This window comes from Hemibagrus wyckioides, linkage group LG03 (genome assembly GCF_019097595.1).
Source record: "Hemibagrus wyckioides isolate EC202008001 linkage group LG03, SWU_Hwy_1.0, whole genome shotgun sequence".
Classification (NCBI taxonomy): domain Eukaryota; kingdom Metazoa; phylum Chordata; class Actinopteri; order Siluriformes; family Bagridae; genus Hemibagrus; species Hemibagrus wyckioides.
Window position 1 is genome coordinate 2,655,146 of NC_080712.1, and position 21,997 is coordinate 2,677,142.

General features: G+C 48.4%; 1 protein-coding gene across 4 annotated transcripts in view; it reads left to right on the forward strand.

The window, feature by feature from the left end:
• The window catches only part of psip1a (PC4 and SFRS1 interacting protein 1a), a 21,144-nt gene extending 8,381 nt beyond the window's left edge, over nt 1–12,763 (forward strand). For all 4 annotated transcript variants that reach the window (XM_058386785.1, XM_058386786.1, XM_058386784.1 and 1 more), the window contains 3 exons: nt 1,258–1,459; nt 11,261–11,357; nt 12,052–12,763. In XM_058386785.1, coding sequence (XP_058242768.1) covers nt 1,258–1,459; nt 11,261–11,357; nt 12,052–12,082 — 330 coding nt within the window. In that variant the 3' untranslated portion in view covers nt 12,083–12,763. The remainder of the gene's footprint in view (nt 1–1,257; nt 1,460–11,260; nt 11,358–12,051) is intronic.
• Nucleotides 12,764–21,997: the final 9,234 nt, after the last annotated feature.

Genomic DNA, 21,997 nt, shown 5'->3' on the forward strand with positions numbered 1-21,997 from the left:
ATCTACCAAATTTCAGAAAGTGTTAAGCATCAGGGGCATTAATGTCCTCATAGCCTCATGTGATTATTATAACGATTCATTTGTGCCCCCGATTTGAATTCAGCGATATGAACCAGAAGCCCCGCCCCCTTTTCCTCCATCTCATGCTTCACGTTCAAAGAAAAATAAGATCTATAAGCACGAGTCTGACTTGGCTAAGATTACAGCAGGAAAGAAATAAACGTTACTATGGCAACCGGTAGGAACGCCCACTGGCAGCTTTGTAGCAGAGAGACCGCATGTCTGCAGTGAGGAGGCAGTAGCTATGTTTGGTTAGTGAATTGTTTTTAGAGCACACAGGAAATCAGAAGCAGTCCTCATGTATGAGAGATTTATTTAATCTAAAACCGATCCGTTATTTCATCTCCAACCTCAGAGGAAACGTGTTTCAGCATCTGGAGTCACTCTGGAGAAGTAATGTATCACAGTTTCCGGTGACCTGAGCGTCTTCAGTAGATAGTTTGTCTGGTTTGTCTTCGTAACCGCCGGCAGTTGGGTGGTTTTCAAATGGAAAAAACCATTGTGTTCAGAGCGTGTTCAGTTCAACCACAGAAAGCCACTGAGGCTGTGAGAGGAAACGACACGCCGCAGTCAGCCACAGCTACCACTCACCCTGTGTTCATACGGGAATGACTTTTTGGGGGTTAACTCTCCTGTAACTGCTCCTTACGGTGGTTTCAATGTGAACACCAGGGATGTACAAGACAGGATATGAAGGAAAACACATTATTCAGACACGTCTTCCCACTAAAAACACACAGAAATCAAACGTATTCCTGCTGACATAAAGCTGAAAACAATGTTCTTTACCGTTACAATGAGAAATCTCTGACTAAAATCTCAGCATGTGGGCGCGGCTGCTAAACCAGTGACCAGTTGACCAGTAAAATCCACCAGTAAGAGGACAGCAGACTCACTGCTACAACACCACCAGTAAAATCCACCAGTAGGAGGACAGCAGACTCCCAGTGCAGCGATGGCGATAAAGAAAACCTGATAATAGACAGAAACACATCTCAAAGCTGAACATTTCTGTGAGTCCAGATCTGGAACACGCTGACTTATGACATGATTCTCTTAAATCACAGATCTAATGTTAGAGGATCTGATCTGATCACACTGTCACACAGAACAGATTATAGAAATCCCAGATTAAATACACAGACAGATTTGGATGAAGTTTAACATGGTTGTCATGGAAACTGTCTGTCTGTGCAGATCCGCAGGTTCAAGGCGAGTCAGGACGTGATGGACAAGGCCACCATGCTGTATAATAAATACAAGACTATGTTCCTGGTGGGTGAAGGAGAGACGCTGATCAGTCAGGTGATCAATAAATCTCTGGCTGAGCAGCGGCAGTTCGAGGACGCCAAGAAGGGGGCGCTAAAGAGAGCCGAGCAGAGCAAAGACCCCAGTGCAGGTGAGGAGAACATCACTTCACCTGCACATCACCTGCACATCACCAGCACATCACCAGCACATCACCTGCACATCACCTACACATCACCAACACATCATCACATCACCAGCACATCACCAGCACATCACCAGCACATCACCAACACATCATCACATCACCAGCACATCACCAGCACATCATCACATCACCTGCACATCACCTGCACATCACCTGCACATCACCTGCACATCACCTGCACATCACCAGCACATCACCTGCACATCAGCACATCACCAGCACATCACCAGCACATCACCAGCACATCATCACATCACCAGCACATCACCAACACATCATCACATCACCAGCACATCACCAGCACATCACCTGCACATCAGCACATCACCAGCACATCACCAGCACATCACCAGCACATCAGCACATCACCAGCACATCACCAGCACATCATCACATCACCAGCACATCACCTACACATCAGCACATCACCAGCACATCACCAGCACATCAGCACATCACCAGCACATCACCTACACATCATCACATCACCAGCACATCACCAGCACATCACCAGCACACCAGCACATCACCAGCACATCACCAGCACATCACCAGCACATCACCAGCACATCACCAGCACATCACCAGCACATCACCAGCACATCATCACATCACCAGCACATCACCAGCACATCAGCACATCACCAGAACATCACCAGCACATCATCACATCACCAGCACATCATCAGCACATCATCAGCACATCATCAGCACATCATCAGCACATCACCAGCACATCACCAGCACATCACCAGCACATCATCACATCACCAGCACATCACCAGCACATCATCACATCACCAGCACATCATCACATCACCAGCACATCACCAGCACATCACCAGCACATCAGCACATCACCAGCACATCATCACATCACCAGCACATCACCAGCACATCACCAGCACATCAGCACATCACCAGCACATCACCAGCACAGCACATCACCAGCACATCACCAGCACATCACCAACACAGCACATCACCAACACAGCACATCAGCACATCACCAGCACATCACCAACACATCACCTGCACATCACCAGCACATCATCAGCACATCACCAGCACATCACCTACACATCATCACATCACCAGCACATCAGCACATCACCTACACATCATCACATCACCAGCACATCACCAACACAGCACATCACCAGCACATCACCAACACAGCACATCACCAGCACATCAGCACATCACCAGCACATCACCAGCACATCACCAGCACATCACCTGCACATCACCTGCACATCACCTGCACATCACCACATCACCAACACATCACCAACACATCACCAACACATCATCACATCACCTGCACATCACCAGCACATCACCTGCACATCATCACATCACCAGCACATCACCAGCACATCACCAGCACATCATCACATCACCAGCACATCACCAGCACATCACCAGCACATCATGACATCACCAGCACATCACCAGCACATCACCAGCACATCATCACATCACCAGCACATCACCAGCACATCACCAGCACATCACCAACACATCATCACATCACCAGCACATCACCAGCACATCACCAACACATCATCACATCACCAGCACATCACCAACACATCATCACATCACCAGCACATCACCAACACATCATCACATCACCAGCACATCACCAGCACATCACCAGCACATCACCACATCACCAGCACATCACCAGCACATCACCAGCACATCACCTGCACATCACCTGCACATCACCAACACATCACCAACACATCATCACATCACCTGCACATCACCAGCACATCACCAGCACATCACCTGCACATCATCACATCACCAGCACATCACCAGCACATCACCAGCACATCACCAGCACATCACCTGCACATCACCTGCACATCACCTGCACATCACCTGCACATCACCTGCACATCACCTGCACATCACCAGCACATCACCAGCACATCATCACATCACCAGCACATCACCAGCACATCACCAGCACATCACCAGCACATCACCAACACATCATCACATCACCAGCACATCACCAGCACATCACCAACACATCATCACATCACCAGCACATCACCAACACATCATCACATCACCAGCACATCACCAACACATCATCACATCACCAGCACATCACCAGCACATCACCAGCACATCACCAGCACATCAGCACATCACCAGCACATCACCAGCACATCACCTACACCATCACCTACACATCATCACATCACCAGCACATCACCTACACCATCACCTACACATCATCACATCACCAGCACATCACCAGCACATCACCTGCACATCACATCACCTGCACATCACCAGCACATCACCAGCACATCACCAGCACATCACCAGCACATCACCAGCACATCATCACATCACCAGCACATCACCAGCACATCATCACATCACCTGCACATCACCAGCACATCAGCACATCACCAGCACATCAGCACATCACCAGCACATCAGCACATCACCAGCACATCACCAGCACATCATCACATCACCAGCACATCACCAGCACATCACCAGCACATCACCAGCACATCATCACATCACCAGCACATCACCAGCACATCACCAGCACATCACCAGCACATCACCTGCACATCACATCACCTGCACATCACCTGCACATCACCAGCACATCATCACATCACCAGCACATCACATCACCTGCACAACACCAGCACATCACCAGCACATCAGCACATCACCAGCACATCAGCACATCACCAGCACATCAGCACATCACCAGCACATCACCAGCACATCACCAGCACATCACCAGCACAGCACATCACCAGCACATCACCAGCACATCACCAACACAGCACATCACCAACACAGCACATCAGCACATCACCAGCACATCACCAGCACATCACCAACACATCACCTGCACATCACCAGCACATCATCAGCACATCACCAGCACATCACCTACACATCATCACATCACCAGCACATCAGCACATCACCTACACATCATCACATCACCAGCACATCAGCACATCACCTACACATCATCACATCACCAGCACATCACCAACACAGCACATCACCAGCACATCACCAACACAGCACATCACCAGCACATCATCACATCACCAGCACATCACCAGCACATCACCAGCACATCACCTGCACATCACCTGCACATCACCACATCACCAACACATCACCAACACATCACCAACACATCATCACATCACCTGCACATCACCAGCACATCACCAGCACATCACCTGCACATCATCACATCACCAGCACATCACCAGCACATCACCAGCACATCACCAGCACATCACCAGCACATCACCAGCACATCACCAGCACATCATCACATCACCTGCACATCACCAGCACATCACCTGCACATCACCAGCACATCATCACATCACCAGCACATCACCAGCACATCACCAGCACATCACCAGCACATCACCAGCACATCACCAGCACATCACCAACACATCATCACATCACCAGCACATCACCAGCACATCACCAACACATCATCACATCACCAGCACATCACCAACACATCATCACATCACCAGCACATCACCAACACATCATCACATCACCAGCACATCACCAGCACATCACCAGCACATCAGCACATCACCAGCACATCACCAGCACATCACCTGCACATCACCTGCACATCACCAGCACATCACCTGCACATCACCTGCACATCACCTGCACATCACCTGCACATCACCTGCACATCACCTGCACATCACCTGCACGTCACCACATCACCTGCACATCGTCACATCACCTGCACATCACCTGCACACCTGCACATCACCTGCACATCACCAACACATCACCTGCACATCATCACATCACCTGCACATCACCAGCACAGCACATCACCAGCACATCACCAGCACATCACCAGCACATCACCTACACCATCACCTACACATCATCACATCACCAGCACATCACCTACACCATCACCTACACATCATCACATCACCAGCACATCACCAGCACATCACCTGCACATCACCTGCACATCACCAGCACATCACCAGCACATCACCAGCACATCACCAGCACATCATCACATCACCAGCACATCACCAGCACATCAGCACATCACCAGCACATCACCAGCACATCACCAGCACATCACCTGCACATCATCAGCACATCACCTGCACATCACATCACCTGCACATCACCTGCACATCACCAGCACATCATCACATCACCAGCACATCACATCACCTGCACAACACCAGCACATCACCAGCACATCAGCACATCACCAGCACATCAGCACATCACCAGCACATCACCAGCACATCAGCACATCACCAGCACATCAGCACATCACCAGCACATCAGCACATCACCAGCACATCAGCACATCACCAGCACATCAGCACATCACCAGCACATCAGCACATCACCAGCACATCAGCACATCACCAGCACATCACCAGCACATCAGCACATCACCAGCACATCAGCACATCACCAGCACATCACCAGCACATCATCACATCACCAGCACACCAGCACATCACCAGCACATCACCTGCACATCACCTGCACATCATCACATCACCAGCACATCACCTGCACATCATCACATCACCAGCACATCACCTGCACATCACCTGCACATCACATCACCTGCACATCACATCACCTGCACATCACCAGCACATCACCAGCACATCACCAGCACATCACCTGCACATCACCTGCACATCACCAGCACATCGTCACATCACCTGCACACCTGCACATCACCTGCACACCTGCACATCACCTGCACATCACCAACACATCACCTGCACATCATCACATCACCTGCACATCACCAGCACATCACCAGCACATCACATCACCTGCACATCACCAGCACATCATCACATCACCTGCACATCACCAGCACATCACCTGCACATCACCTGCACATCGTCACATCACCTGCACACCTGCACATCACCTGCACGTCACCACATCACCTGCACATCGTCACATCACCTGCACACCTGCACATCACCTGCACATCATCACATCACCTGCACATCACCTGCACATCACATCACCAGCACATCACCTGCACATCACCAGCACATCAGCACATCACCAACACATCAGCACATCACCAGCACATCACCTACACATCATCACATCACCTACACATCATCACATCACCAGCACATCAGCACATCACCTACACATCATCACATCACCAGCACATCACCAACACAGCACATCACCAGCACATCACCTACACCATCACCTACACATCATCACATCACCAGCACATCACCAGCACATCACCAGCACATCACCAGCACATCACCAGCACATCACCAGCACATCAGCACATCACCAGCACACCAGCACATCACCAGCACATCACCTGCACATCACCTGCACATCACCAGCACATCACCTACACCATCACCTACACATCATCACATCACCAGCACATCAGCACATCACCAGCACATCACCAGCACATCACCAGCACATCACCTACACCATCACCTACACATCATCACATCACCAGCACATCACCACATCACCAGCACATCACCTACACATCATCACATCACCAGCACATCACCTACACCATCACCTACACATCACCAGCACATCACCAGCACATCACCAGCACATCACCTGCACATCACCTGCACATCACATCACCTGCACATCACCAGCACATCACCTGCACATCACATCACCTGCACATCACCAGCACATCACCTGCACATCACCAGCACACCAGCACATCACCTGCACATCACCTGCACATCACATCACCTGCACATCACATCACCTGCACATCACATCACCTGCACATCACATCACCTGCACATCACCAGCACATCACCTGCACATCACCTGCACATCACCTGCACATCATCTGCACATCACCTGCACATCACCTGCACATCACCTGCACATCACCTGCACGTCACCACATCACCTGCACATCGTCACATCACCTGCACATCACCAACACATCACCTGCACATAATCACATCACCTGCACATAATCACATCACCTGCACATCACCTGCACGTCACCACATCACCTGCACATCACCTGCACATCACCAGCACATCACCTGCACATCACCAGCACATCACCTGCACATCACCTGCACGTCACCACATCACCTGCACATCGTCACATCACCTGCACACCTACACATCACCTGCACATCACCTGCACGTCACCACATCACCTGCACATCGTCACATCACCTGCACACCTGCACATCACCTGCACATCAGCACATCACCAGCACGTCACCTGCACGTCACCTGCACGTCACCACATCACCTGCACATCGTCACATCACCTGCACATCACCTGCACATCACCTGCACACCACATCACCTGCACGTCACCACATCACCTGCACATCGTCACATCACCTGCACATCACCTGCACATCACCAGCACATCACCTGCACATCACCTGCACATCACATCACCTGCACATCACATCACCTGCACATCACATCACCTGCACATCACATCACCTGCACATCACCTGCACATCACCAGCACATCACCTGCACATCACCTGCACATCACCTGCACATCACCTGCACATCATCTGCACGTCACCACATCACCTGCACATCGTCACATCACCTGCACATCACCTGCACACCTGCACATCACCTGCACATCACCAACACATCACCTGCACATCATCACATCACCTGCACATCACCAGCACATCACATCACCTGCACATCACCTGCACATCATCACATCACCTGCACATCACCTGCACATCACCAGCACATCACCAGCACATCACCTGCACATCACCTGCACGTCACCACATCACCTGCACATCGTCACATCACCTGCACACCTACACATCACCTGCACATCACCTGCACGTCACCACATCACCTGCACATCGTCACATCACCTGCACACCTGCACATCACCTGCACATCAGCACATCACCAGCACATCACCAGCACGTCACCTGCACGTCACCTGCACGTCACCACATCACCTGCACATCGTCACATCACCTGCACATCGTCACATCACCTGCACATCACCTGCACACCACATCACCTGCACGTCACCACATCACCTGCACATCGTCACATCACCTGCACGTCACCACATCACCTGCACGTCACCACATCACCTGCACATCACCTGCACGTCACCACATCACCTGCACACCGTCACATCACCTGCACACCGTCACATCACCTGCACATCACCTGCACATCACCTGCACACCGTCACATCACCTGCACACCGTCACATCACCTGCACATCACATCACCTGCACATCACCTGCACATCACCTGCACATCACCTGCACATCACCTGCACGTCACCACATCACCTGCACATAATCACATCACCTGCACATAATCACATCACCTGCACATCACCACATCACCTGCACATCGTCACATCACCTGCACATCACCTGCACATCACCTGCACATCGCATCACCTGCACATCACCTGCACATCGTCACATCACCTGCACATCACCTGCACATCACCTGCACATCATTACATCACCTGCACATCACCTGCACATCACCTGCACATCATTACATCACCTGCACATCACCTGCACATCACATCACCTGCACATCATCACATCACCTGCACATCACCACATCACCTGCACATCACCTGCACATCACCTGCACATCACCACATCACCTGCACATCACCACATCACCTGCACATCACCTGCACATCACCACATCACCTGCACATCACCTGCACATCACCACATCACCTGCACATCATCGCATCACCTGCACATCACCTGCACGTCGTCACATCACCTGCACATCACCTGCACATCGTCACATCACCTGCACATCACCTGCACATCACCACATCACCTGCACAACACCACATCACCACATCACCTACACATCACCACATCACCTGCACATCACCTGCACGTCGTCACATCACCTGCACATCACCTGCACATCACCTGCACATCACCTGCACATCACCTGCACATCACCACATCACCTGCACATCACCACATCACCGCATCACCTACACATCATCGCATCACCTGCACATCATCACATCACCTGCACATCACCTGCACGTCGTCACATCACCTGCACATCACCTGCACGTCGTCACATCACCTGCACATCACCTGCACATCGTCACATCACCTGCACATCGTCACATCACCTGCACATCGTCACATCACCTGCACATCGTCACATCACCTGCACATCGTCACATCACCTGCACATCATCACATCACCTGCACATCATCACATCACCTGCACATCATTACATCACCTGCACATCATTACATCACCTGCACATCACCTGCACATCATCACATCACCTGCACATCACCACATCACCTGCACATCACATCACCTGCACATCACCTGCACATCGTCACATCACCTGCACATCACATCACCTGCACATCACCTGCACATCGTCACATCACCTGCACATCACATCACCTGCACATCACATCACCTGCACATCACCTGCACATCGTCACATCACCTGCACATCACATCACCTGCACATCACCTGCACATCACCACATCACCTGCACATCACCACATCACCTGCACATCACCACATCACCTGCACATCACCACATCACCTGCACATCACCTGCACATCACCACATCACCTGCACATCACCTGCACATCACCACATCACCTGCACATCACCACATCACCTGCACATCACCACATCACCTGCACATCACATCACCTGCACATCACCTGCACATCACCACATCACCTGCACATCACCACATCACCTGCACATCACCACATCACCTGCACATCACCACATCACCACATCACCTGCACATCACCACATCACCTGCACATCACCACATCACCTGCACATCACCTGCACATCACCACATCACCTGCACATCACATCACCTGCACATCACCTGCACATCGTCACATCACCTGCACATCACCTGCACATCGTCACATCACCTGCACATCACCTGCACATCGTCACATCACCTGCACATCACCTGCACATCGTCACATCACCTGCACATCACATCACCTGCACATCGTCACATCACCTGCACATCACCTGCACATCGTCACATCACCTGCACATCACATCACCTGCACATCACATCACCTGCACATCACCTGCACATCACATCACCTGCACATCGTCACATCACCTGCACATCACATCACCTGCACATCATCACCTGCACATCGTCACATCACCTGCACATCACATCACCTGCACATTGTCACCATCTTTTGTCCCGCCTCCTCCAATCAGCATGTACATCTGCAGTGACTGACAGTTGCGTAGGTGTGATATAAATTGACCCTCTGGATGCCACGCCCCTTTCCCTTCACTTTACATGAGCGTTTTTTGGTAAACAGAGTGGTCTGAATGTGTCACTAACATTACACACATTCTGTAGCTAACATCAGTGACCTCCATTATTATTTTTTATTAGTGATTGAGAAATTTCAAATTTATCTAAAAAACATAAATACAATGAAGTGCTAGGTATACCACTAATGATTTTAACGTAAATTATAATTAGAAAGAGATTAAATACACCATTTACTCTAACAACCCCTCCAAGTCCCGTTGCCACACTTACACACTCCAGCTTGCAGGTTTGCTCCCGGGCAACTTTTGATATTTATCACTAACCTGCATGCATACCGTGTGTGTGTGTGTGTGTGTGTGTGTGTAGATAACAGAGCTGTAAATGGAGACTCAAGCCCTGAAGATAAAACCACCGAGACTGAGCGGGAAAGGACGGAGGAAACTGCAGCAGCAGAGCAGAACAGGTGAAAATTTTACTCTCTTTAACCCTCACACACACACACACACACACACACACAGATATGTAGTTTATCTGATCAGACTGACTGATGTGTAGCTTTTATTACAGATCAGAGTGTGATAATGTTTCTGGTGTATTGAGTAAGAAGCCCACTAGAGGGCGCTGCTCACCTACATGTAACAGGACACAAGTAATTATTTAATCCTGAAATTACTCCAAAATCACTAATTGTTATGGTTTCCATAGCAACAGCTCCTTCACCCATAGAAGGACATGTACAGCACACACCCCACTGATTATAATAATTAATAAAGGATGACGATGTGGCTCTTTATTAAAGTATAGAGATGTTTATTCTGTATGATGGGTATGGAAGGAGTCTCTAGTGTCAGTGCTGTGTATCAGTCAGAGGTGAAGCTGAGGAATAAAGAGAGGCTGCTGAGGGAAGGAGTGATTATAGCTGCTATGAGAGACAACATGAAATAACCGGGTCCTGTATCTGTAAAAGGATAAAAAGTAAATATGGATCAAATAAATGTAGATCTGTGAGGTGAAAGAGGAGTAAAAGACCTGAAACTCCGCTTCATCACACTATCCTGTCTGATTATTATCCTGTTAAACCACACAGTGTTTCAGTGTCATGTGTGTTTACACTGACTGTTGTGTCCTGACGTGTGTGTGTGTGTGTGTGTCGACAGTGTGGTGAATCCAGCAGAAGAATCAGCCTGATGATGACAATAACGACGACGACAAGGATGATGATGCAGCACCACTGGTGTGAGTGTGTGTGTGTGTGTGAGCGAGCGAGTGTGTGTGTGTGTGTCATCAGCACTAAAGGAAAGTTAGTGGCCTTTACACGTTTACACTTTTGTCCTTGTTAGGACGCGAGACGCTTGTTTTAGTGATTCCTGACACAATTCCGGATTTTTGCTTCCTTTCAGATCATGATGTTTTAAATCCTTGTTTTAGCTCCGCCTCCTGATCCAAGTCAACTTTGTTTTTTTTAACTGTCTCATAGTCAATTTACCATTATTCTCACTCTGATGACTGACTTCTTAATGTGTGTTTTCCCATTTCCGGAAATTCCCTTAGCTGCTATAGGAACGCTAAATCCTTTCTCTCTCACACACACACAGAGAATCCCTGTGGTTTAGTGTTCCTCGGCTTCTTCCTGTTTTAAATTGCGAGTTTAGTAGCCGTTATCCGTCACTAGATCATGTCTACTGTGTGTGTGTCCTTTCTGTATGAAAATAGAGGTTTATTTTTTATACAGAACTACTCCTTACTTCCTTCTCCTGCGTGTGTGTGTGTGTTAAAGCCTTTTGTGGCGTTACTGTAAATAAGAGTACTGTATTTTTGTCTGTTCTAAAACTTTAAAGCCTTGAATAAAGTAGCGTTGCTTCAGCTTCACCGTCTCTGAGTCTCCTTTATCTTCTACAAGAAGAGCTGCTGGATTCTGATTGGTCTGATGAAGATGATGATTTTGTTTTTAATCACAGGATTATATTCATGTGATCTTCATGGTTACTATAGCAACAACTCTGTTACACAATGGCTGAGGATTCAGGACTGATAATTCAGCCACTGGACCTGAGAGACTTGCGGTCACTGAGACCACTTCATAGCAGAATATTCTTGTGATAAATGAGTCCAGCTGCTTCATCTGAGCTGAAACTGGAAAGATCCCGAACGCATCATCAAAAAAAATGAAAAAGTCCAGACCTGGAGTCCAGTGAGACGCTGTGGAGAGATCGTAAGAAATAAATGACCTTTTAGGAGAAAAATAGATAAAAACTAAAATCTGTTGTTTTTCTCTGTGGTCAGCTGAGGTCACGGTTGTTTCTAGCTAGAGACACACACAACACAGATACACACGACACAGATACACACGACACAGATACACACGACACAGACACACACAACACAGATACACACGACACAGATACACACGACACAGATACTCGACACACAGGGGATACACACAACACAGATACACACGACACAGATACTCGACACACAGGGGATACACACAACACAGATACACACGACACAGATACTCGACACACAGGGGATACACACGACACAGATACACACGACACACAGGGGATACACACGACACAGATACTCGACACACGGGATACACACAACACAGATACACACGACACACAGGGGATACACACGACACAGATACTCGACACACAGAGGATACACACAACACAGATACACAGGGGATACACACGACACACAGGGGATACACACGACACAGATACTCGACACACGGGATACACACAACACAGATACACACGACACAGATACTCGACACACAGGGGATACACACAACACAGATACACACGACACAGATACTCGACACACAGGGGATACACACGACACAGATACTCGACACACGGGATACACACAACACAGATACACACGACACAGATACTCGACACACAGGGGATACACACGACACGGATACACACGACACACAGGGGATACACACGACACGGATACACACGACACACAGGGGATACACACGACACAGATACTCGACACACAGGGGATACACACGACACAGATACTCGACACAGGGGATACACACAACACAGATACACACGACACACAGGGGATACACACAACACACAGGGGATACACACAACACAGATACACACGACACACAGGGGATACACAACACAGATACACACGACACACAGGGGATACACACAACACAGATACACACGACAGATACTCGACACACAGGAGATACACACAACACAGATACACACGACATATTCGACACACAGGGGATACACACAACACAGATACACACGACAGATATTCGACACACAGGGGATACACACAACACAGATACACACGACAGATATTCGACACACAGGGGATACACACGACACAGATACACACGACAGATACTCGACACACAGGGGATACACACAACACAGATACACACGACAGATACTCGACACACAGGGGATACACACGACACAGATACTCGACACACAGGGGATACACACGACACAGATACTCGACACACAGGGGATACACACGACACAGATACTCGACACACAGGGGATACACACAACACAGATACACACGACACACAGGGGATACACACGACACAGATACACACAACACACAGGGGATACACACGACACAGATACACACAACACAGATACACACGACACACAGGGGATACACACAACACAGATACACACAACACAGATACTCGACACACAGGGGATACACACAACACAGATACACACAACACAGATACACACGACACACAGGGGATACACACAACACAGATACACACGACACACAGGGGATACACACAACACAGATACACACGACACACAGGGGATACACACAACACAGATACACACAACACAGATACTCGACACACAGGGGATACACACAACACAGATACACACAACACAGATACACACGACACACAGGGGATACACACAACACAGATACACACAACACAGATACACACGACACACAGGGGATACACACAACACAGATACACACGACACACAGGGGATACACACAACACAGATACACACGACACACAGGGGATACACACAACACAGATACACACGACACACAGGGGATACACACAACACAGATACACACGACACACAGGGGATACACACAACACAGATACACACGACACACAGGGGATACACACAACACAGATACACACGACACACGGGATACACACAACACAGATACACACGACACACAGGGGATACACACAACACAGATACACATGACACAGATACACACAACACAGATACACACAACACAGATACACACGACACACAGGGGATACACATGACACAGATACACACGACACACAGGGGATACACACAACACAGATACACACGACACACAGGGGATACACACGACACACAGGGGATACACACAACACAGATACACACAACACAGATACACACGACACACAGGGGATACACACAACACAGATACACACAACACAGATACACACGACACACAGGGGATACACACAACACAGATACACACAACACAGATACACACGACACACAGGGGATACACACAACACAGATACACACGACACACAGGGGATACACACAACACAGATACACACAACACAGATACACACGACACACAGGGGATACACACAACACAGATACACACAACACAGATACACACGACACACAGGGGATACACACAACACAGATACACACGACACAGATACTCGACACACAGGGGATACACACAACACAGATACACACGACACACAGGGGATACACACAACACAGATACACACGACACACAGGGGATACACACAACACAGATACACACAACACAGATACACACAACACAGATACACACGACACACAGGGGATACACATGACACAGATACACACGACACACAGGGGATACACACAACACAGATACACACGACACACAGGGGATACACACAACACAGATACTCGACACACAGGGGATACACACAACACAGATACACACGACACACAGGGGATACACACAACACAGATACACACAACACAGATACGACACACAGGGGATACACACAACACAGATACACACAACACAGATACACACGACACAGATACACACGACACACAGGGGATACACACAACACAGATACACACGACACACAGGGGATACACACAACACAGATACACACAACACAGATACACACGACACACAGGGGATACACACAACACAGATACACACAACACAGGGGATACACACGACACAGATACACACAACACAGGGGATACACACGACACAGATACACACAACACAGGGGATACACACGACACAGATACACACGACACAGATACACACGACACAGATACACACGACACAGATACACACGACACACAGGGGATACACACGACACAGATACACACAACACAGGGGATACACACGACACAGATACACACGACACAGATACACACGACACAGATACACACGACACAGATACACACGACACACAGGGGATACACACAACACAGATACACACGACACACAGGGGATACACACGACACAGATACACACGACACAGATACTCGACACACAGGGGATACACACAACACAGATACTCGACACACAGGGGATACACACAACACAGATACACACGACACAGATACTCGACACACAGGGGATACACACAACACAGATACTCGACACACAGGGGATACACACAACACAGATACACACGACACAGATACTCGACACACAGGGGATACACACAACACAGATACACACAACACAGATACACACGACACAGATACACACGACACACAGGGGATACACACGACACAGATACTCGACACACAGGGGATACACACGACACAGATACTCGACACACAGGGGATACACACGACACAGATACACACGACACAGATACACACGACACAGATACTCGACACACAGGGGATACACACAACACAGATACTCGACACACAGGGGATACACACAACACAGATACTCGACACACAGGGGATACACACAACACAGATACTCGACACACAGGGGATACACACGACACAGATACTCGACACACAGGGGATACACACAACACAGATACTCGACACACAGGGGATACACACGACACAGATACTCGACACACAGGGGATACACACGACACAGATACTCGACACACAGGGGATACACACAACACAGATACTCGACACACAGGGGATACACACAACACAGATACTCGACACACAGGGGATACACACGACACAGATACTCGACACACAGGGGATACACACGACACAGATACTCGACACACAGGGGATACACACGACACAGATACTCGACACACAGGGGATACACACAACACAGATACACACGACACACAGGGGATACACACAACACAGATACACACGACACACAGGGGATACACACAACACAGATACACACAACACAGATACACACAACACAGATACACACGACACACAGGGGATACACATGACACAGATACACACGACACACAGGGGATACACACAACACAGATACACACGACACACAGGGGATACACACGACACAGATACACACGACACACAGGGGATACACACAACACAGATACACACAACACAGATACACACGACACACAGGGGATACACACAACACAGATACACACGACACACAGGGGATACACACAACACAGATACACACAACACAGATACACACGACACACAGGGGATACACACAACACAGATACACACAACACAGATACACACGACACACAGGGGATACACACAACACAGATACACACAACACAGGGGATACACACGACACAGATACACACAACACAGGGGATACACACGACACAGATACACACAACACAGGGGATACACACGACACAGATACACACGACACAGATACACACGACACAGATACACACGACACACAGGGGATACACACGACACAGATACACACAACACAGGGGATACACACGACACAGATACACACGACACAGATACACACGACACAGATACACACGACACAGATACACACGACACAGATACACACGACACAGATACACACGACACAGATACACACGACACACAGGGGATACACACGACACAGATACACACGACAGATACTCGACACACAGGGGATACACACAACACAGATACTCGACACACAGGGGATACACACAACACAGATACACACGACACAGATACTCGACACACAGGAGATACACACAACACAGGAGATACTCGACACACAGGAGATACACACAACACAGGAGATACACACAACACAGATACTCGACACACAGGAGATACACACAACACAGATACTCGACACACAGGAGATACACACAACACAGGAGATACACACAACACAGATACTCGACACACAGGGGATACACACAACACAGATACACACGACACAGATACTCGACACACAGGGGATACACACAACACAGATACACACGACACAGATACTCGACACACAAGGGATACACACAACACAGATACTCGACACACAGGAGATACACACAACACAGATACTCGACACACAGGGGATACACACAACACAGATACTCGACACACAGGGGATACACACAACACAGATACTCGACACACAGGGGATACACACAACACAGATACTCGACACACAGGGGATACACACGACACAGATACTCGACACACAGGGGATACACACGACACAGATACTCGACACACAGGGGATACACACGACACAGATACTCGACACACAGGGGATACACACGACACAGATACTCGACACACAGGGGATACACACGACACAGATACTCGACACACAGGGGATACACACAACACAGATACTCGACACACAGGGGATACACACAACACAGATACTCGACACACAGGGGATACACACAACACAGATACTCGACACACAGGGGATACACACAACACAGATACTCGACACACAGGGGATACACACAACACAGATACTCGACACACAGGGGATACACACGACACAGATACTCGACACACAGGGGATACACACGACACAGATACTCGACACACAGGGGATACACACGACACAGATACTCGACACACAGGGGATACACACAACACAGATACTCGACACACAGGGGATACACACGACACAGATACTCGACACACAGGGGATACACACAACACAGATACACACGACACAGATACTCGACACACAGGGGATACACACAACACAGATACTCGACACACAGGAGATACACACAACACAGATACTCGACACACAGGAGATACACACAACACAGATACTCGACACACAGGAGATACACACGACACAGATACTCGACACACAGGGGATACACACGACACAGATACTCGACACACAGGAGATACACACGACACAGATACTCGACACACAGGAGATACACACGACACAGATACTCGACACACAGGAGATACACACGACACAGATACTCGACACACAGGAGATACACACAACACAGATACTCGACACACAGGAGATACACACAACACAGGAGATACACACAACACAGATACTCGACACACAGGAGATACACACAACATAGGAGATACACACAACACAGATACTCGACACACAGGGGATACACACAACACAGATACTCGACACACAGGGGATACACACGACACAGATACTCGACACACAGGAGATACACACAACACAGATACTCGACACACAGGGGATACACACAACACAGATACACACGACACAGATACTCGACACACAGGAGATACACACAACACAGATACTCGACACACAGGGGATACACACAACACAGATACACACGACACAGATACTCGACACACAGGAGATACACACAACACAGATACACACAACACAGATACTCGACACACGGGATACACACAACACAGATACACACGACACAGATACTCGACACACAGGAGATACACACAACACAGATACACACGACACAGATACTCGACACACAGGAGATACACACAACACAGATACACACGACACAGATACTCGACACACAGGAGATACACACAACACAGGAGATACTCGACACACAGGAGATACACACAACACAGGAGATACACACAACACAGATACTCGACACACAGGAGATACACACAACACAGGAGATACACACAACACAGATACTCGACACACAGGGGATACACACGACACAGATACTCGACACACAGGGGATACACACGACACAGATACTCGACACACAGGGGATACACACAACACAGATACTCGACACACAGGAGATACAACACAGATACTCGACACACAGGGGATACACACAACACAGATACACACGACACAGATACACACGACACAGATACTCGACACACAGGAGATACACACAACACAGATACTCGACACACAGGGGATACACACAACACAGATACTCGACACACAGGGGATACACACAACACAGATACTCGACACACAGGGGATACACACAACACAGATACTCGACACACAGGGGATACACACAACACAGATACACACAACACAGATACTCGACACACAGGAGATACACACAACACAGATACTCGACACACAGGAGATACACACAACACAGGAGATACACACAACACAGATACTCGACACACAGGAGATACACACAACACAGATACTCGACACACAGGAGATACACACAACACAGGAGATACACACAACACAGATACTCGACACACAGGAGATACACACAACACAGATACTCGACACACAGGGGATACACACAACACAGATACTCGACACACAGGAGATACACACAACACAGATACTCGACACACAGGGGATACACACAACACAGATACACACGACACAGATACTCGACACACAGGGGATACACACAACACAGATACTCGACACACAGGGGATACACACAACACAGATACTCGACACACAGGGGATACACACAACACAGATACTCGACACACAGGGGATACACACAACACAGATACACACGACACAGATACTCGACACACAGGAGATACACACAACACAGATACTCGACACACAGGAGATACACACAACACAGGAGATACACACAACACAGATACTCGACACACAGGAGATACACACAACACAGATACTCGACACACAGGAGATACACACAACACAGGAGATACACACAACACAGATACTCGACACACAGGAGATACACACAACACAGATACTCGACACACAGGGGATACACACAACACAGATACTCGACACACAGGAGATACACACAACACAGATACTCGACACACAGGAGATACACGACACACTGACTCTTGATATAAAAAAAACTTTATTTTTGAACAGGAATGTGTTATTTACAGCTTTTACATTAAAATAAATCTCTAATGTTGAACATTAATAAATGATTTCACGCTTTGATCTTTTTATCAAAAACAAAATGACTGCAAAAGAAAACAGTAAGGAAAATAAATATTTATACAAAGAAAATCTGAGGGAAGAGTTGTGTGGTGTGGAGCGCGCTCAGTTTAACACTCGGGGGTTGATGCAAGTGTAAGCCGGGAAGTCTCCCAGTTTATTGGTGTGTGTTGGTGTTGTGGTGTGTGTGGTGTGTGTGTGTGTTGTATGTGTGTTGTGGTGTGTTGGTGTTGTGGTGTGTGTGTGTTGTATGTGTGTTGTGGTGTGTGTGTGTTGTATGTGTTGTATGTGTGTTGTATGTGTTGTATGTGTGTTGTGTGTTGGTGTTGGTGTTGTGGTGTGTGTTGTGGTGTGTGTGTGTTGTATGTGTGTTGTATGTGTTGTATGTGTGTTGTGTGTTGTATGTTGTGGTGTGTATTGGTGTTGTGGTGTGTGTGTGGTGGTGTGTGTGTTGTATGTGTTTTGTGGTGTGTGTGTTGTATGTGTTGTATGTGTGTTGTGTGTTGGTGTTGTGGTGTGTGTTGTGTGTTTTGTATGTGTGTTGTGTGTTGGTGTTGTGGTGTGTGTGTTGTATGTGTTGTATGTGTGTTGTGTGTTGTGGTGTGTGTTGGTGTTGTGGTGTGTGTGTGGTGGTGTGTGTGTTGTATGTGTGGTGGTGTGTGTGTGGTGGTGTGTGTGTTGTATGTGTTGTATGTGTTGTATGTGTGTTGTGGTGTGTGTGTTGTATGTGTGTTGTGGTGTGTGTGTGGTGGT